General features: G+C 46.8%; 1 protein-coding gene across 6 annotated transcripts in view; it reads left to right on the forward strand.

The window, feature by feature from the left end:
- MAPKAPK5 (MAPK activated protein kinase 5) overlaps nt 1-21,830 on the forward strand; it is a 480,082-nt gene that overhangs the window by 151,233 nt on the left and 307,019 nt on the right. For all 6 annotated transcript variants that reach the window (XM_085636242.1, XM_085636241.1, XM_085636245.1 and 3 more), the window contains exon 3: nt 17,100-17,175. In XM_085636242.1, the coding sequence (XP_085492368.1) occupies nt 17,100-17,175 (76 nt within the window). The remainder of the gene's footprint in view (nt 1-17,099; nt 17,176-21,830) is intronic.

A 21,830-nucleotide genomic window follows, 5' to 3' on the forward strand; every position in this document is an offset into this window, starting at 1 on the left:
GGGAGGGAGGGGACTCATGGGTCATTTTCAATGTATCCTTTTATTCTTATTATCTATATCTGTTTTCCTGTTTATAGACTACTAGCTACATCACTATCCTTCTCTGTACTCTCATCTATATCACCTTTCTCATCACTATGCTCATCTCTTCTACCAATCCAGGCTCTCAGTACTTCAGTCTTGAATGCCTCTGGTTTCCTCTCGCTGTATTGCCCTTTCCCCATGTCTTAGCACAATTATCCACATCCTTCTCCCACATAGCTATTGGGGGCCCTTCTGCGCTTTCCAATTCATGGCTATTTGCCTACGAGCTAATATCAAAGTTAGGTCTACAAATCTAGAACCCACCTTCTTGGCTTTTGGTCTAGGGAACAATCCAAAGAGGCATACTTCCACTGAGCATGGCTGCGTTCGGGCTAGTGTTAGCTTAATATGTACAAGGACTGAGCCCCGATATTCTTGCAGTACCTCACATCCCCATGTGACTTGTATAATCTCCACATCTTGTTGCCCACATCTGGGGCAACCCCGCAGCTCTCCCCCATGCATTATGTTTAATCTATGAGGCGCAAGATTGTCCATATGTCTATAATTGAATTGATTATGTTTGAACATAGCATTTCTGAATATTCGCTTCGGGCCTCTTAACACCTGAGACGACTTCTTATCTAGCAGGTCCTTTCCCACTGCTACATTCCAACGGTCTCGCAAACGCTCAAGAGGTGCATTTGCCATGCTGATTAGTGCTCTGTAATGCCATTTTACTAAGTGTCTTCTGACACCAATGTGACCAACACTTGTAGCACCTCATGCGTCCCCGGTTTCCAGGTGGGCACATCCCCAGTGGTCCTTGAATCTTTTGACTACTGCATGGTAAGTGAGGAACTGGCCACTAGGCAAGTGAATTGGGCCAGTAAGTCCTCTAGCGGAATCAGTGCCTCGTTCCGGTAGCAGTCCCCTACAATTATTGCTCCAGCCTCTGTCCAACTACCCATTTGTGTGTTTGAGAGCAATACAGGTAGTTTCCCACCTCGGAGAGCCACAATGGGTAATCTCTGGGCATTCAGCGGTATGCCCTTCATGTGTCGGCGACATCTCCTCCAACATTCCATTGCCACCTGCAGCAGTACCCCTGAGTTTCGGACTGTCATTGCAGAGTCTAGCATTCCTGCCAGTAAGTGCTTCCGTTAAATGTCTGAGCTTGAAGCCTTTAAAAGTCCAAGTTCCGGCCCTCCAGCCATTGGGCCAGCCATTATAGCTGGGCCACCAGATAATAGAGCTCTCACTCTTAGGCCCCCAAACACTCCTCCTTCTGGACTCCCAGCGACTGTTTCTTCCCCTATCCCAGATCAAATCCAATAGCAGAGTATTAAGTCCCGTGAACCACCCAGGAGGGATCACTACCGGAAGATTCACAAAGTAGTACAGTAACCTGAGGAGCATGACCATTTTTGCTATCGCAATTCGAGCCAACATGGGAAGTCGTAGTGAGCGCCAAAATGGGAAGCACGTCTTGAGGGAGCCCATAACAGGTTTCAAGTTCCCCTCCCTCAGGTCTTCCATATCATGAAATACTTGTATCCCAAGATAATTAAACGAGTCGGGAGCCCAAGTTAAATCGGCAGGTAAGTCCCTCGGGGACTGAGTCCCTTCTGCTAATGAGAATATACAGTTTTTTTATTCAGTCGCAAGCCAGCCAAGACAGAATATGAGTCTAGGAGGGTCAGCATCCGCCCCACCCTACCCCACAATTTCAGTCCCCCTGAGTATAATAACACATAATCTGCGTAAAGTGAGATTTTATGGTCTCTATTACTTAATTGCATCCCATGTTGCTGGCCTTCTAAGCGAAACAGTTCTGCCAGTGTCTCGATGGCCAGGGCAAACAGGAGTGGGGAGAGCAGGCACCCCAGTCTAGACCCTCTGAATAGATTATATGAATGAGATACCACCCCCCTGCTTTCACTCGAGCTGTGTGACGCAAGTATAGCAATCTAATCCATCGTATCCACCCAGCTCCCAATCCAGTTCTAGACATCGTGGCACACAAAAAGTCCCATCATTTCGGATCGAAAGCTTTCTCCAAATCCACCAACATTGAGTGAGTGCGTCTGGATATTTACTCATCTCCAGGTGGTGCATAATGTAAAAGGTCTATGGATATTGGCAGATGTGGACCTCGTCAGTATGAACCTGTTCTGATCACCGCGTACCAGGTGTACCATGTGTGGTAAAAGGCGTGAGGCCAAAACCTTGCTCAAAACTTTAAAGTCGACGTTCGGCATAGACTGAGGAAGAAACCCCACCACTTGCCCCCCCCGTCTCTCCCCCCGCTCGTTCCCCCCCCGCTCGTTCCCCCCCCCGCTCGTTCCCCCCCCGCTCGTTCCCCCCCCCCGCTCGTTCCCCCCCCCCGCTCGTTCCCCCCCGCTCGTCCCCCCCCACTCGTCCCCCCCCCACTCGTCCCCCCCCACTCGTCCCCCCCCACTCGTCCCCCCCCCACTCGTCCCCCCCCCCACTCGTCCCCCCCCCCACTCGTCCCCCCCCCCACTCGTCCCCCCCCCCACTCGTCCCCCCCCCACTCGTCCCCCCCCACTCGTCCCCCCCCACTCGTCCCCCCCCACTCGTCCCCCCCCACTCGTCCCCCCCCACTCGTCCCCCCCCACTCGTCCCCCCCCACTCGTCCCCCCCCACTCGTCCCCCCCCACTCGTCCCCCCCCACTCGTCCCCCCACTCGTCCCCCCCACTCGTCCCCCCACTCGTCCCCCCACTCGTCCCCCCACTCGTCCCCCCACCTCGTCCCCCCACCTCGTCCCCCCACCTCGTCCCCCCACCTCGTCCCCCCCACTCGTCCCCCCCCACTCGTCCCCCCCCACTCGTCCCCCCCCACTCGTCCCCCCCACTCGTCCCCCCCCCACTCGTCCCCCCCCCACTCGTCCCCCCCCCACTCGTCCCCCCCCCACTCGTCCCCCCCACTCCTCCCCCCCCACTCGTCCCCCCCCACTCGTCCCCCCCCACTCGTCCCCCCCCACTCGTCCCCCCCCACTCGTTCCCCCCCCCACTCGTTCCCCCCCCCACTCGCGTCAGAAACTCTTGTATAGTCTCTTCTGCACACACAGCCCTGACCCATATCAGTACGCCTCTAGAAAAAGCAGAATACGATGTGGCATATAGCTGACCCCGCCACTTGCATCGCAATCTTACACCTTCGCCTGCCGTTAGGTGGGTCTCTTGCAACATAACTGTCTCTGCCCCTCTCCTTATAAGGTAGCTATGTATCTTATGGCGATTGACAGAGGATCCCCTCCCCCTCAGATTCCAGGATACAAGTTTAATTTCCTGATGAAAGTGTCTTACATTCAACTCTGGCATAAGACCGGTTTCTCCCCTTCGTCCTTAGACCCACTCTCCATCTCCACCCTCTGGACATGAAGCAAACTCCATGAAACGACAACTCCCCGTCCCTAGGGCAGCTTCGCAATGACTGGCCGCCCAAGCCTGTAAAATGAAAGAAAAATAAGAAAAAAAAAGACTATCTGCATCTTAGGAGCGTTTATCTAGTTGGGGCTGTGACTCGAGCTAGATCTAACTAGTTCCCGTATCTGCCCAGGATTCGGGCAAGGTCCTCAGCAGTCCTATGTTCATCTGGGCACCCGACCACTACCCTCAGCTGCCACACCCCTTCCTCCTTTATATCGTATGTATGTCGTCTATCGCACCTCTGTGTCATCCATCCATTGACTATCTCCCCAGCTATTCATTCGTTTACGACTCTTAGCCCCATTCCAGTTCCCCTTCCCCCAGACCTACCACCTGTTACCATGTGTTACAACTATCCAGATCATATCACCTCATCTATTGAGCCAGGGGTCACCACCAGTAGCAGTGATTGACTCCACTCCGACCTCCCCGAGTTCGATTGACTGGATCTGTGTTCAGAGGATTCTGAATACCTGCCATCTTCCGGTGGTGTCTACAGAACTTCTGCCACTGCTTTCAGAGCTGCTTGTCATTCCCTTGCTGTCTGGGAAGAGGAGGGTCTTTGCATTGTGGATTTCCGTAGTCATCTCCGCTACGGTTTAGGTATTTTTCAGGCCATTTCCCAAGTCCATTGGCTGTGTGCCTGTCCTGTAGTTTTCCAGCCAGGACCACACTTTGGCAGGAGAATCATGAAAGTAGGCCTTCCGATCTAGCTGTAGTTGGATCCTGGCTGGGAACTTCAGTGAGTATTGTATCCCTTCTGCTCTCAGTGCTTTTTTTACTTCCAGGAACGACGCCCATTGCGTTTGCACTTGGGCCGTGAAATCCGGGAACACTGACACTTTGCTGTTATCCATCACGATCAGTCCTTGTTTACGTGAATGGTGGATTATTGCATCTCAGTCTTTGTAGTGTAACAGTCTCACGACTGTTGGTCTTTGGGGGGGTCGCCCAGGTGCCTGGGGCCATGACGGTACCCTGTGTGCTCTATCCAATACGAAGAATTTAGTGAGCGATACCGGTGTTACTGTCTCTGTAGCCAGTCTTAAAAAAAGGACACCATATCCCTCCCCTCGTTGCCATCTGGAACCCCCACCACCTGTATGTTGTTGCGGCGATTGCGCGCTTCAGCGTCTTCAGCCCATCTTTCTAGCTTGGCCACCCTAATACCCAAATCATCCAGTTTGTGGGAGGCCATTTTCTGTTCCGGCTGCCTCTCCTCTAAGGTAAGTTCCACTTCCTTCACTCTGTCTGCGAGCTTGTGATGTTCATCTTGCAACAACCGCAACCCTACTGAAATAGTCCATATGTCTTGCTGGAGGGTGGCCTTCGTGTCCGCAATAGCAGCCAATATTTTGTCCTGGTGAGTGTGAATAGACTGATCCTGTCCGTCTGCCTCCTCCTTGTCGATGATTACCTTATTCTGGGAGGCTTCCCCCACGTCCGGTGGTCTGCTTCCTTGTTTGGTCTTAAATTTGTCTCTTTTGATCTCTGCTTTGTTGGGCTCTATCCTTTCTGCGGTCTACAGTAGGCTATTCCTGCAGTCCGGAAGTGTGGCTGATGAGGGCGTATTCTTTGCAATCTTCTCACTACTGTTTCCCGTGTCACCACCTGTGCTAGTGGTAATAGACTGCGTCCCTTGAGTCTCTTCCTATATTTTTGTGCAAAGGGTTATCCTGGATGGTCATGTGTATCCAATTTGTCAACCACTTCCTTCCTCAGCAAAGGCAGTCCACATTCATGTACCTCTGCGGGTTCTCCACCAAGCCTTCCCGGGGTGGCTCTCCAAATTCCCACACTCCAAGTCATGAATGATGTAATATGTGACGTCATCAGCAGTGCATTGCGGGGGCGCGAGTTATAGTTAGCTGAACTAAGTATAATAGGGAAATTTCTATGGTTTTCTATGAGTGAAATGTCCAACTAACTATAACATCCCTGAAACCTATGTTTTTTTTCAGTGAATTTCAAAGGTTTTTTAAATGCTAATTTCTAATTATAATGTTCATTAAACCTATCTTTTTTTCTGTGTTTTTTAATTATCAACCGATTCTCAACTTGGTGAAAACTGCAAATCTCACCACTCTTCCATTGATACCTAACGGCAACAAAATCGCCACAAACGAGAGCCACAACTAACGCTAATGAAATGCAAAGTAGGTGTTTCCGTGCAAGAAAAACACGAAAACACCACTTCCCCATATTTTCAACGACCAGCCAAATCTGCAATGCGATCCAAAAAGCAGGTGATAAGCCGAGTTAGCAGTAACAAATTAACATCAACCTTTAACTGGTGTAAGGAGGTCGACTATCTACTCCGTGAATTGACCCCAACTCACAGCCACATCTAAAGACCAACGCATGATAGAGCTACTGATCATGCAGGTCCGACACGCAACAAGACCACAACACCCAGTGCCACCACCACCAGAACCTCCCCCTCCCCTCCCCCCCCCCCCCCCCCCCCCCCCCACTACCACCAAGGCAGCGCAAAACAGGACAACGGACCTTCCCAAAACACCATGCCCCTCAGCCACACAATAGCTGAATGTTGGGAGATGTGGCAACCAACTATATATGAAGGAGGCAAGTCACCCTTCACCAATAAAGCAACAGTGCCAAGTGTAACGCTGATGTGCTGCACAGACCTCACTATGCAAAGCACAAACCTCTCCATGTGGAGATATACTGTTGATACTTGTAGTGTAGTGTACAGTGGGCGCAACCATGTTACCTCAGGCAGTGGGGAAGATCTCGGTCATGTAGCTGTGTTGTCCTCCCCCCCCCCCCCCCCCCCCCCTTGGAAGCAGAGTGGGCTGCTCCAATGTACGCCACTCCAGTGTAGGAGTATGAATAAATGGACCAGGCCCTAGGCGTGGTTCACTTGAGGGAAGACCAACAAGACTGTCACATCGGCAGCCCTCACCCTGGCACGTGGCTGCCTCCATAACCGCGGGCCTCCTCGACAAAGGCCCCCTGTGAACCCAGCGGCACAGCACCGCAGACTTATGTCTGTACCGACTACTGCCTTCTATCTACACTGCCGACAGCAGCGCTCACAATTCAGATGCAGTGGCGATTGCAGATGTTGCAGTCCAGTTCGCAAGACACTTTGCTTCCAGTGCGGCTGCCCAGACCACGCATCATCGCACGGTGCGCACACGCTGTGTGCTTCAGGTGCTACTAACTCACTGCACCATAAATCATCGCCACGTAGCTGTGCGCCCATCCTGACCGCTGCCTCCGCCCTACACTGGGGTTACACTGTTCACAATTCAAGATTAGTAGCAACGCAAATTGTGTAAGACACTATAATGGGTTAAGAAGACCACATGCTCCCAATCTGTGCAGCTCAAGTCAACGTCACCTGCCTGTGGGCCTTTGATGACCGCTGCCTCCGGCCTACACTGTGGAAGACTGACAACACGTGGTGCCAACTAACCCTGTTCAACACAAGCCGATCCCACATGTGTAAGTGTGTCCTGAGTCCTGAATTGCAGCGACCACAGCACCAGACTCCCTTCGATCAGTGAGGGGTATTTCCATATGGAACGCCGGCGACACATGGTGTCACTGAACCTGCACTACGCAGGCCGGTGGGGCCACCAACGTATGCACGTGGCTGTGGGCCCTTGCTCACCGCTACCTCTGGCCTACACTGTGGAAGACCGGCGACAAATGGTGCCACTAACCGTCTTCAACACAAGCCGATCCCACATGTGGAACTGTGTCCTAAGTCCTGAATGGTAGTGACCGTAACTCCGTGAGACAACCACAGCACCAGACTCCCTTCGATTAGTGAGGCATATTTCCATATGCAACGGCGGCAACACGTGGTGCCAATAACTCTGTTCAACACAAGCCGAACAATCCCACATGTGGAACTGTGTCCTGAGTCCTGAATGGCAGCGACCACAGCCGCATACTCCCTCTGATTAGTTAGGCATATTTCCATATGCAACGACGATGACACATGGTGCCAATAACTCTGTTCAACACAAGCCGAACAATCCCACATGTGGAACTGTATCCTGAGTCCTGAATCGCAGTGACCCCAAGTCCATAGCAGCGACCACAGCAGCATACTCCCTCCGATCAGTGAGGCATATTTCGATATGCAAGGCCGGCAACACGTAGTCCCACTAACCCTCTTTAACACAAATCGATCCCACATGTGTAACTGTGTCCTGAGTCCTGAATAGCAGTCACCCCAAGTCTGTGGCAGCAACCACAGCACCACACTCCCTTTGATCAGTGAGGGGTATTTCCATATGCAGCTGCAGACTCCAGTAGGCAACTAACTATCACAGTCCTACACCCTACATATTATCCTTTTAGTATCCTCGCTTTAAAGAATTTATTTTTTATATCAGTTATAGCTTTACTACAATGACCAAATTAATTTTCAAATGCAAACTAACATGGAATAGCAGTCTACATTACAGGCAGTACAGCTCGCAATTTCAATTTTAAATGCTAATTTCTAACAAGATTGTACTCAGAAAATACAACTCTTCGTCAATGTATTCTATACTTATTTCATCTTTTCATCATACGCCTACACTGCACTCAGTAGGGCTCACAATGAAAATTATTTCTTAATTCATTAACTACAGAGTCCACTAGGCAAGTAACTATTACAGGCCTCAAATCTACATAATATTCTTTTAGTATCCTTTCTTCTCGAACATTTTTTATATCAGTTATAGCTTTAGTACAATGACCAAATTCATTTCAAGTACAAATTAACACTCAGCAGTCTACACTGCGGGCAGCAGACCTCACAATTTGAATTTTTGACACGTGGTGCCATCTAACACTGTCCAACAAAAGCCGACCCCACATGTGTAACTGTGTCCTGAGTCCTGAATGGCAGTGACCCCAAGTCCATGGCAGCGACCACAGTACCAGACTCCTTTCGATCAGTGAGGCATATTTCGATATGCAAGGCCGGCGACACGTGGTCCCACTAACCCTCTTTAACACAAGCTGATCTCACATGTGTAGCTGAGTCCTGAATGGCAGGGACCCCAAGTCCGTGGCCGCGACCACAGCAGCATACTCTTTGATCAGTTAAACATATTTCCATATGCAAGGCCGGCGACACGTAGTCCCACTAACCCTCTTTAACACAAACTGATCCCACATGTGTAACTGTGTCCTGAACGTCAGTGACCCGAACTTCGTAACAGCGACCACAGCACCACACTCCCTTCGATTAGTAAGGGGTATTTGCATATGGAAGGCCGGCGACATGTGGTGCCACTGAACCTCCACTTCGCAGGCCGGTGGGGCCACCAACGTATGCATGTGGTTGTGGGCTCTTGCTCACCGCTACCTCTGGCCTACACTAGGGTCAGCACGCCTCACAATTCAGAGAGTCCTGATTCCACATGACGCAGTCCAGTAGGCAAGACACATTGCTCCCAGTGTGGCCCGTCCACACCAAGCATTATCAGTCTCATACAGTCTCAATACTTCTAGTGCCACTAACCCTCTTTAACACAAGCCGATCCCACATGTGTAACTGTGTCCTGAGTCGTGAATGGCAGTGACCCCAACTTCGTGGCAGCGACCACGGCACCAGACTCCCTTCAGTCTTATTTGTTGTTCTTTTCTTTAAATATTTTTTTTTATATGTAAATCTATACATGACTAAGATTCTTCTTTGTCCAACCGCACAGGGACACTTACATGCCCAAGAAGGTTGTTGGGGGTATGATGGTAATGTGGGAAGAGGGTGAGTTACCTGCTGATGTGGGGAGAGGCAGCGTCAAAGGGGTATCTATCACAGAAAGAACTCCGATATGTTTTCACAAATGCCTCTGACAAATGCCAGCTGACGGACTAAATCACAAAATGGTTTATCAATGCTTATGTAGTGTGAGTTATAAACAGTTCACACCCAGGCTCGCAGAGGGCCAGCTGCGGCCCGTCCGCTTGACTCACAGACGCAGTATTACGAGCTGTCTGTGTTATTGTAGATATCCCTGCCCTGTTCCGTCGTACGCCACGCCACGCCGATTATGTTCCGATGTTGGCCCCACATAGCTACCTGTCGCAGGCGTACTCGCTGTTGGTGTGCAGTTCAGTGGTCTAGTTCTCAACATCTCATGGCCACTCCCTCAGGGCAGGTTTGCACACACACCACACCCATCCGGCACATGTGTCACAGGCCATGTGACCACGCAAATATAATAGATCGACAACGTCTCATCCTTTATTGCCGGTGCTGACTAGATGGCAGACGCTCCACGTGTCTCAACCATAAAAAGTCTTTGAAAAGTTGCGCAGAAGGTTAGTCGCACCCTGATCTGTATAGCCATCCAGGGCCTACCACCCCCTTGGCGCGGACTTCAGATGCACAGGGTTAGTACCACCCAAACCTCATATGGCCATCATGGGCCTACCACCACGTGCACACACTTGAGTTCCACAGGTTTAGCGGCCCCAAAAGCTGATGTGGTCTCCGCCATCGATGACTCCGGACTCAGCGACATGTGTGAGATCTGCCGGGCCACGGAGAAGCTGATGTGGTCTCCGCCACTGATGATTCAGGACTCTCTCTCTCTCTCTCTCTCTCTCTCTCTCTCTCTCTCTCTCTCTCTCTCTCTCTCTCTCTCTCTCCCTCTCCCTCTCCCTTCTTTTCCTTCTATCTCACTCTCTCTCTCTCTCTCTCTCTCTCCCTTCTTTTCCTTCTATCTCACTCTCGCTCTCTCTCTCTTTCTTCCTTCTTTTCCTTCTATCTCTCTCCCTTCTACCTTTCTAACTCCCTTTCTTTCTTTCCCTCTGGCTTTTTTTTCCTTCTCTGTTTCTCTGTGCCTCTCTCCTTTGATATGCCCATTACACACGTCCTTACTTTGTGCTTTATTTTCCAGGCTCTGTCGTCGACATCCATGGTCCCCACAGGAGTGTTCCGCCGCCTTGTTTTCTATCATTTTTGTTATATTTTGTTTATTAGTTTATCATTTATATATATGTTCATATAAAAAAAAATTTGCAAATAGTTTTTCGTTTATCGTTTACATATATATTTATAAAAAAATAAAGTTAAAAAAAACATTTATAACGTTTTTGGTTGTTCTCTTCACTGCTGTGTGATTCTTTCTTGTTCTTATTACTGTTATTTGATGGAGTTCACCATGGTGTTAATTTTGGGGCACTTATCGTGGGAATACTGGGGATGTCTGCAGTTAGTGTGTTAGATTTAGCTTTACTTCCATTAAAGTGCTGATAATGAAATGCAGACTAGCCGTTCCCGTACAAAAAGACACGAGGTGCACCTTTACGATTTATTCTAAATACTAAATTCCTTTATTGAATTGCACTGAGGTAGTGGCTGCACTTAGTGTACACACACAATCAATTAAGAACTCTCATTTTATTCATTTTGATTGGGAATAGTGCGTCAAGTGCTGGATCTTGACGAGATACACTGCTCAGTTCGTATATTGTTCTGCGTACGAAAAAATCACATCACAACTTTCACACCAACTGCAATGCGAAACAAATTCCGTCGATAAGCCACGTTAGCACCAGGTATTTTACACCTGCTTTCTGCTGGTGTTAAGCAGGACGACTACTTGCACCATGAAACGGAATACAGCCAAGAGCCACACCAGAACACCCACAGGTGCCATAGAATCAATGAGCATGATGCATGGATACCCATGAGGGCCACAAGACTCATCGCAACAACTCCAGGACCGCCAACGCCCCCCAAATCCGCATCTAAGCAAGTGTGTCCCTGTGGTCATTGTCTTAGCATGATAGGCACCAGCCCTGCAGCATCACAGTGTGCTGTCACCTCAGCGTTGGCAGTGAGCCTGGACATGTAGCTACGCACGCATCCTCCTGCATGCACAACCGGCATGTGCTTGTCCGGAGTACACAGATCTGCGCAGGGGTGTGCCTATCCAGCAAGGGGAACAGGGTGTCTCGGACATGTCCGTGTACAGGAAGTGCGGTAAGTGTGTCTCTGTGTTCTGGTGTGGCCTGCCACAAAGGCCGCAGCACTCGATGTTGTAAAGTGCCATGCACCGCCTCCAAACGGCACTGTGATGGTGTAGTTTGAATGTAGCAGGACATGCGTGAATTGGCATTACAATGGTGTGCCGTACAAGTGCACGAGATACAACAGCGCACCGTAGAAAAGTGTAGGGACTCGTGGGAGGGAGAAGCAGCTGTTTGGCAATGTAACGTACAGTGAACTCGCCCATGTGCCACGTGCTGGGCATCTCATCCATGATAACCACAGTCGCAGACATCCCACAACACCAACAACTGACCTTTGTACACATCCTGTATGAATGCAGCGTGGTTTTCACTTCTGTGCTCATTCAGTGTTGTGATGTTGGCGGGTAGTGTGACTTGTGCTCCTTGTTGGTGTGTTTCATTTTGGCCATTGTTTGTCTATACTTGTGCTGTACTTAATTGTGCATGTGTGCCATTCTGCCCATCTCCCCCCGTCCCCCCACTCCCTGCTTCTTACTCTTCCTGGTGCTGTTGTGTCTATAATTTTGTTGCTCCACACATAAACACATGTAAAGAACAAATTAGAATAGTTCCTGGATTCTTTTAGGTTTCAAAACTTCTCCCTGGTTTCTTTTTAATTTTCCATATAAACCGTTTTTTAAATATTCAACAACACATAGAAGTCAGAAGTGCAACTTATTCTATCAACACACTTTCTATAACATTCTACAACACGTGCAGGTTAAAAGTTCATCAATTTATTTAAACTTAACGATATTTTTTTACAACATTTTCTCGAACATTTAACGGCACGTGCAGGTTAAAAGTTCAGGATTGTTTTAAGTTCAAACAGTGCCTTCCAAATGCAAGTAGCAGCGGTGGTTCAGTTGAGCAAATTTTATCCAATGATATGTACTCCACGTTGAAACTGCTTTTTCTTAACCAATCACAAAGATGATTTTCCACAAAACGAATGTGCACCCTACTTTTAAAAAAGAATGCTTTTCAACTCCCAATCACGTATCGTTTTGTATGGCAACATTTTTTTACTTACCCCATCTTTAAACAGATCTCTTATTCTACCAAGGAACTGCATGAGCTAGAGACATCTTTCCATACCTTCCAACCATACCTTCAAAATGCTAGTGTGGATCGTAGGACATAGCGCTATTTTCAGGTGCAAGAGGTATGCAGAACACAAACGTATTGACTTAGACCTAGGTTTACAAAATGTGGACATTAAATGGTTTACACAGAGAAGATTGAAGTTGCACCAATTGCTACCTTTGGTTAAAACCTCTTTGCACCTTCCACACCCTGACCTCATGATTGTGCATTGTGGTGGAAATGACCTAGGCACATTGACTGAGGTAGGTTTGGAAATGCTTATGAAGGACACCTTTGGACACCTCAGCTCAGCACCATGTGACTCTGGGCAATAGCTCACTTAATAGCTCACATAATTTCCACGCCGGCCTTGAGGGCTTTCAGACCCATAGGGGTGAGTAGTTTGCGCTTTACAAATACCGTATTGATTTGATACGCGCAAATTTACCTTCGCACTCCTTGTATAACACCTCCTTAGCACCATACACTAGTTACAATGTTCAAAACAAAAGTTCCTCCGAGTAGGTATAACTACATGCTGACACTACTTCACAGATGTGGCACAGCGGCCAGAGCACATGACTTCACAGCATATGACACACAGTTTGGACTCGCGCTTTCATCCCCGACTCTGGCAGCACCTCAGCTTAGCACTATGAGACTCTAGACAATACCTCACATATTTTCCGTATCCCAGGACTTTCAAACCATTAGGAGTCAGTAGTTCATCCTAGTAGGTATAAACACATACTGACACTACTTCCACAGGTGTGCTGCTGCGGCCAGGGCACATGACTTCACACCATAAGACACACAGTTTAGGCTCACGCTTTCATCCCCGACTCCCGCAGCAGCTCACCTTAGCAGCATCAGACTACGCAATACCTCACTTAATTTCCGTACCCAGCACTTTCAGACCGGTAGGTATGAGTAGTTCGCTTCGCACCCCCTCTATTGCACACCCTAAACACCTCACAGAGGTTAGTGCTCCTACCCTCCTTCCCTCATTTTTTGCCCTTTTTCCCCCTTACTCGCTTCAACGGAATCACAAAATGGCGGCCAACACTTCCTAGTTGCAAACGCTTGCAGCGCTCGCAGCCAATCAGCAGCAAGCTCGTGCTCGTAACGCCTCAGCCAATCAGATGGCAGAATTCCCAAATATCAATATCTGTAAATTTCGCTATTTCTCAAAAACTACTGAACGGATTTACACCAAATAAACAAAAGCGTGCTTTCGAGACCAAGACCCTTCTCCCTGCCCAATTTGGGGTAATTCCGTTCACCCGTTCGACCTGTAGCCTTGTCTAAAGTTTCCTATGGAAATGAACATTGAAAAAACACGTTTTGGGACCCCTCCTTTTTAGGTCTTGCCTGAGCCAGCGCTTCAACGCTGCTCTCCCGAGAGCTTTTGTAAACGGGGGATTTGAAAGTGCAAACTAGTGCTTTCAGGCCGCCAACTACAGTGCATGTGCGCCGGGCGCGCCCATTATTTGGCAGCCTGCGTGATCATTTCGCGGCCGCTTTGATGTTCTCAGTGAGCCGCGCGGCCACTGAGCACATCAAAGCGGCCGCGAAAGTGTACACCATTTGCCCACCCCCTCCCTTATCCCACTTCCTGCTTGTTATTTTGGGTACTTTGGTAGCATCTTACCCAGAGCAGCGACCCCAGCTCTGTCTTTACTCCTCTTGCGCTATCATTGCCGTCTTTTGCATCCATCACTCCAGTTGGAAGGAGTGTCTGTGCATTTAACAAGCTTCTGTGGAGAACCTAATTACACTTCTGGCCCCAGTTTTTAAAATCACAACCCACACCACCCACCGACGGTGCAGTGAAGGCCCTGTAACCGACCAGCATGTGCCAGCCCGATTGCGGATGGTGAGGTCTCCCGCAGAGGCACTGCCATGCACACCATGGCACCCACACACAACCATATGCACTCCTTTCTTCCACACAACATTCAAGACTCGGGATAACCATAAACTTCCCTCGCCTAAAAAAACATTACATCCATTTAAGCAACATATATACCAAGCCTGGCATGTGCAAATAAAGTGGCGGATGGGATCAGAATGGCCATTTTGTGCATTTAGGATCAAGCCAGCAGGAACCGAGTCCGACTTATTGTAACAGCCACGTGGTTCCCTGTGTGCGCATGCGTAGTGTTCTCAGCCTGTAAGCAAAGTAACCATTTCAAGGGTTAGGAACAGACGCATGTCGGGGAGGAGGCAGACAGTGCAAAAAGAATGAATGTAATTGCATTAAGTGGCCCCTGCACAGCGCGGTGCTGCGCGTGATGCTGCACCTTTCTACAGGATCCCAGCATCCTTTTAGTCCTGGGGCAATATGCCCCCTACCCTCCAGGCCTGCAACAACTCCCCTGTGTACAAGATGCATCCTAGCATCAGCCCATGTGAGAAAACCCTAATCTGGCCTCATTAAAAGGTAACAAATGGGCCTGGCCCGGCAGCTATCAATTCATTGTTATCTTTACCTGGCTGGTGCACTGCCGCGTTCACACACCGCACGCGACATTCACGAGTCACGACAGCAATCTTCACCCTTCAGGAACTGCTGCTGGCACTTCAATAAGTCATGCGCCTGAGTGGCTCGACACACACAGTGTTCAACAAGCATTGGCAATGCAATAGGTCTCGCATTTATGCGAGTTTCAGCTATTGACATTTCAAATAACAATGCCTTTTATTTTTATTTATGTTTTAAAAACGCAAATAAAAGTCATTGTCATTTACAATGCCAATAGCTTAAACTCTCGTAAATGCGAGACCTATTGCATTGCAAATGCTTGTTTCTCGTTCCCCCCCCTTGACGAATCACCCCCAAACTTTCAACATAGGAGCTGATCTCAACAAAGAATTAGTTTAGAAAATTTCACGAAGATTCATCAATCGCCGCCAAAGTTATTGCGAATAGAATGTTGCCATTTTCCTATAGTAACTAGGTCCTAACTATAACTACCTACTGGCGACCGCCAGTAGGTTATATTTATATTCATGTGTCTATCATCTGTATAGCTATTCTCTATCTATATCTTTCATTTATATAGCATCCTATTTATATATGTCTACATCTATATCTCTCTATCTATATATATCTGCATCTATTCATGGCTAGTTAGATATCTAGATCTATTATGTATAACCTATCTATCTCTTTAAACTATCTTTTATCTATATATTAATTTTTCATTCACTTAAACACGTACTGTTTCATATCCTTCCAGTTTTTGAACAGCTTGAAACATAGTCCAAAAGTTAACTGTTAAAAGGACTAAGGCTAAACATGGCTAAAAGACATTGACATTGCTAATACCTATGCTGAGACCAGTTGCTTTGCCAATGCTTCTTTTACTATTGTTTTAACATGAATTTTAACAAAAAAAAAATTCTACTTTTGTACCAAAAGTATGATTGTTGGTTTCTCCTCTAAATGTTTAGCCTCAGGAACCGTACTTGAGCTCATGCCTCCCCGTTGGCTTCTAAAGCTTCTTTGAGCACTTATGCACTGTTAAACGGTTGAGGTTTTTGAGATAAGTTTCTTATTAGATGCTAATTGTTAACTACCTTGGAATTCTCAATTTCCCGCCAGATATATTGACATTCATATCCAAACAGTGCTACCACTTCAGCTTCATACGTCTGCAGGTATCCAACATTAAAGCAGACAAATAAAGGAAATACTTAATTTTTTTCCTTTTGGCTCCTGGGATAGTTTTTAGTTCCGGAACACATTGAGATTCTTAAGGCATTTAGAAAGACTACAAAGTGAATTTTGGTGCACATGAAAGCACAATTAGATTGCTTCCCGACTACCTTACCTTGCTGAAAGATGAACCTCTCTTTGAACTACTGACTTAAAAGTGCTATTGCCTTTAGATTTAAACAGTCTTTGCTCTCACCTTGGAAGCTAAAGCATGAAATATGTCCTGGATGGCTACTCTGGCAGAGATTAGTGCCTTGATTTCTTGGTTCTGGATTGCTGTGACGCATATTTGTTTGCCACTACATAAATGTGGTATGCCACTACGTAAATGTGACGTGTGCTTTCATCCCTGTTTCTTTTCTTTGCCATAATTAACTTTACATTTATTGGGATCTAATTTCTTTCTGTATGACGGTGGATCATCATTTTATGTAAAAGTTTGGAGCCAAGATTACCTGGGTTTTAAATAATCTGTTGTATTCCTATTAGGATGACTGCTTTCAATAAAGATCTAACCTATGTGATAGGCCCATAACTTCATCACTTAACATAAACCAATTAAGGTGAACCTTTTCAATGATGAAGCTGAAGCTTATTCTGGATGGGTTGTTTTGTATGTAAACATTATTTCTTCTTTTGGGGTGCTTTTCTGGTGCATAAAATATCAGATTGTTGCAGAATGGTGTGAAACACTATTTTAGCAGGTAATGTACTTAAAGCATCACACTATAAAAAAAACTTTGTTCAAACATTTTTTTCTCAAATCTCTCTGAAGTTTTGTGAACTAACCATTTTAAATGTGCTTATTTTTTAACTTTAGAGTATGTGTGAAGAAATCTACATTGGAACGGTTTGCACTGAAAATTCTTCTTGATCGTCCAAAAGCTAGAAATGAGGTATAGAATTCTTACTTTTTTCCCATCCCCCAAATTAATCTTTGCAAAATGAAATCTTGTAACAAATATAAATGTGACATGTGTAGTTTCCCTTGTTTCGTATGCAGTTAGTTTTTGCAGGAGTATCAAATTATCATTAAGAACTTTAATTTTTTTTCTTTTAAATACTATTTGTTTATTGAGAAATTATGTCTTTTAGTGTGATACAAGATATATTACCTTGTGTGAATGAAAAATAGATTCTTATGACATTGGGCAAAGCATACATTAGGCATTTAAACAATTTACTCTTATTGGTTTGACGATTTAGCTGTTCTAGTTTGATTATTATATTAAGGACTGCAAAATAAATGTATGGTTAGGGTGTACCACTGATAAATTCTATGACTTTAAGAATGTGGTTTTATCATTGCTTTCCATATTGTAATGATTTGATGTCTTATTGATCTTTTTATTTTGTTTTAAAATCAACATTTCCCATAAAATAGTATTAGAAACTTTGGTCACATGCCGATCCCGCCCTTTTCGATAGCAACCCTTCTTTTCCCCATAGTGTATGTTGAGTTTATATAATATCCTTGGTCGTTCCGAACTCATGGCTTACCCTGGAGGGTACTGAAACAAGAGAGGACCTAGAGTCCTTGCCCCTAGGGCCGCTCCTCATTATGTGTCCTAGGTGTACCCTGAGTATTGTGTGATGTGGCTTGTTGCGTGTCATCCCCTAGATCAAACCCAAAGTCCCGTCTCAACGGACCCCAAGTTTTGAAGAATTTTTTGGGGCAACCCAGGGCTCGAAAAATCTGAGAAATGGTACTAGTCCTGCAGGTCTAGTACCTTGAAAAATCTCCTCGACGTAACAGTAACATACTTGACCTCTGCCTCTGAAAGCGGAGCAAATGTGACAAGATAACAAGATTTAAAGGCATCTTTATTGCTCATTTGCTTTGTGAGCAATAAAAAGGCCTTTAAATCTTATCTTGTCACATTTGCTCCGTTTTCAAAGACAGAGGGCAAAAGTTAGTATGTTTTCCTACTCGCCAGAAAGGGCGAGTAGGACCTAAAAATATCTCGACCTCATTAAATTTACCTCGCAAATGCGAGCGGTCGAGTGGATTTGTCGAACCCTGCAACCAACCCCATCTGTGAGATGTGGTGTGTTTGACTGCCATTTAGAGGACCATTCCATTTGTCCACTCCTGGACTGTTGGGTTCTCTGTCACTCCCCACTTTCTAGAAATAATGAAGAAATAAAGTGGGAGAACCCACTTGGTGCCTCGCACTGTTCACGAATTTGAGGAATCCCCCCAAAAACACAATTTAGCTCAAATGTATTTCAAATGGCAATAAAAAATGTGTGGGCAATACACATATTTAATGAAACTAAAATTCACATATTAGACCAATTCATTTTGGGGAAAAATTAAATGTGAACATCATAAATATTTCATGTGGACTTGAAACGATGTAATTATGGTGATGCTCAGGTGGAGGTTAGTGGTAGTACATGGCATGCTAAAGGCTCTGAAGAATATCAGTAGTCAGAAATAAACGGCTGATATGAGAGTGCACGTGTATGGGAATGCTATCGGAATGGTGTCAAGCTTGTCCCATTCACGCGCACTGTGGCTATCGGTTGGTTGTAGAGTAGTGTTACCCAGTTCCGAAACTTTGGGCCTGTCCCAAATTTAGTTAACATGCAGTCTAGAAAAGGCCAGTGAACGGCATCGAATGCCTTTTCTGCATCCAGCGACAAAAAAATGTGAAGCTCGTCTCACTCTTTTACCTTCATCAGCCAGTTGTTTGTCTGTGTGAGGTTTAGGCGAGTGGCATGGCTTGGCATGAACCCCGACTGGTCGTCATGTATTAGGGATGTGATGTAGTTGAGCAGTCTGGTTGCCAGGATTGTGGCCAGGATTTTCACTGCAGTGAAATAGGTCTGTACCAACTGCATTGGTCTTTGGGTTTTCCCTCCTTATGTATTACCACTATGTTTGCCATTCTGAGATCAGGGGGGAGTGTGCATCCACAAAGAGCTGAAGTAGGTGGGGAGTCTAGAGGTCTGTGCATCACTTGTATAGTTCAGCCGGGAGTCCATTAGAGCCGGGGGTCTTTCCTGGTCACAGCTTTGCTACTGCCTCCTGGATATCCGTTAAGCTCTAGCTCCTGTGACTCCTCCCTCCCCAATTTCAGGGTCCTAATCGGAACTAGGTATTCCACTATCTCACTGTCAGAACTTGCGGAGCGGGCAACGCAGAATTCTCTATAGTAGCCCGCAGACACCTTCGCCAGTTTGTCATCTGAGTAGTGATTAACCCCTTGTGTGTCCACTCACGCTTTGACGCACCAGGCCAGTCCCTCTTTCTTGCTTATCCAGGCTAGTATTTTCCCAGCCTTGTCTCCCACCTCATAAAGATGGAGAGTGGCCTGCCTTTGTTTTTTTAGCATTGCCTGTGGCTATGTCCCTGTATTATTTTCTCAATGCATCCAACTTACGGGTTAGTATGGGTTCTTTCCCTTGAATGACTTGGCTCTCTAGCTCTAGTATTTTGTGTTCCGTTTCTTCTAGGTATTTACTTCTTTCTTTATTTTCCCAAGCTATACGGCTGTGGGCTCTATCCCGTAGTACCGTTTTGTATGTTTCCCAGACTAAAAATGTGTCTGTGTTGGCCCGAACACCCTTCAGTACACTGCTTGTCTGGAAGTCCCATTCATTGATATGCCACATCCGCTTGTTGCCCTGTCTTCTCACTCCTAATGTGACGAGGAGCGGTGAGTGGTCAGAGAGGCTTCTCGCCAGATAGAGCGAGTGGACTATCTTGCTCAGTTCGTCACCTGGGATGAAAATATTGTCTAGAATATGTATTATATGCGCCTGAGTAGTGCGAGAATTGTTTAGTGTGTGGATGTTTGTGTCTCCAGGCATCTACCAGCCCCATTGCGTTAGCGAACCTTGACAGGGATGTGATCCAATTGGGTTTATCCGCTCCTCCTGAACAGTCAATTGCTGGGTCGAGTACATTGTTAAAATCCCCACCCACTGTATGCAGGGCAGAGGGAGTTTCGAGTAGGACATCTAAAACTTTGCTCATTGTGGGTGCCTGGAGCCTGGGTGGTGCATAGACACAAATCAAGGTCACCTCTTTCCGCTGCCAATGGCTGGTCACTCCCGCGTATCTGCACATAGGATCCTGTCAGAGTCTTGTGGTTTGGAAATGGATAGTTTTCTTGATCGTTATTTCTACACCTCTCGTCCCTGTAGTGTAGCCCGAGTGTGCTATGACTGTATGCTCCTCTGTAGTAACAACAAGTGTTCCTATAGTTCCTCAAAAAAGGAGAATGGTGTCAACAAGAAGGCTGACGTAAGTTAGAAACACCATGTAGACCTAATTGGAAAATCCATATGTCGGATTTTAATGCCCTCACACACCCTTTCAGGTGTCATGCTTCATCATTTGGACTGCTCCTCGTCGGGCCGGCGGTGCAATGCCCGACGGGCTCCCTCGAAGGGGCACTTTAGCGGAGATCTTTAATCCGACAGCCGTATTGGTGAAGTGCGGGTGTGGGGCCTGATAGATGTAGATGTGAGGTAGTGTAGTTAAAAAAAGGTTAGGAGTGCCTAGTGAAAACGTATTTTATTCTGATGGCCTCCTACCTAGGGCTAAAAACGTGTGTACATAGCACTTATACGGGTGTAATGTCCCTGATAAAAGTGGCATGTAGTTGTCAGGAGTTGGTCAACATGATTCTCGCATGGAGTAAATTCTACTTGCGATTCTTCAGGACCGTATAAAAAAAAAGATATCTACATTTATGAACCTATTCAGGTTAGGGTTGTAAATAATCTACGTATTCAGACTCGATACCTGTTGGTGTCAGGAACTACCCTAATCGGTCATTAGCCTGTCATCAACAGTACTCGGTGGACTGTACATGAGATTATGTTCCTCAAAGTAATAGAAATCACTTCTTCCCATGCAGCGTCAGTCGACCTACCCTCTCCACCGAGTCCTCTGCCTATGAATTTGCATTGTGTACCCTTAAGGTGAGTCTCTTGAAGCATCATGATATCTGAGTGGAGTCTTTTAATGTATTAAGTCACTAATCCCCTTTTTATTAGGTCTCGCATAGCGACGCAGCGCATGCGTTGCTTTGGCGAGATCTATTGTTGTGGGTTTTGCGTCTGAAGGGGGACAGTAGATGTGCACGTGCCTGGAGGACAGGCGATGTGCTCGTCTCGCGGCGTTTTCAGGACAAAGCGCGCAGGGTGCGCTTTCACTTTCCCTCCCTCCCTCCGTGATTTTTGGCGCGTGCACATCTCTGGCGATTAATCTGCCAGGGAGTGCTGTTTACGGATCAAGATAAATTCTAAATTTCCTGTTTCACAAGATTCTCGCCTTGTAACCAAGTAGTCGCGGTCACCACCCTCTAAATTACACAATTAAAAAAACTGAAAAAATTTGCACAGTCTAATATTTCTAAACCAGTTACCTTTTTCTGCCATGATGCGATACTCACATCTTGCCACCCATCTGGGTGAGACAGCCATTGGCTGAAGAAAACTGTAAAACTGAAGGCGATTGGTTACTATGGTTCAGCTGATGTTTTGGAAGTTAGTATTGGAGCTCGTACAGCCCTCCCTTCTCCTGCAGCGCACT

Source organism: Triturus cristatus, chromosome 11 (assembly GCF_964204655.1).
Source record: "Triturus cristatus chromosome 11, aTriCri1.1, whole genome shotgun sequence".
In the NCBI taxonomy this organism is placed as follows: domain Eukaryota; kingdom Metazoa; phylum Chordata; class Amphibia; order Caudata; family Salamandridae; genus Triturus; species Triturus cristatus.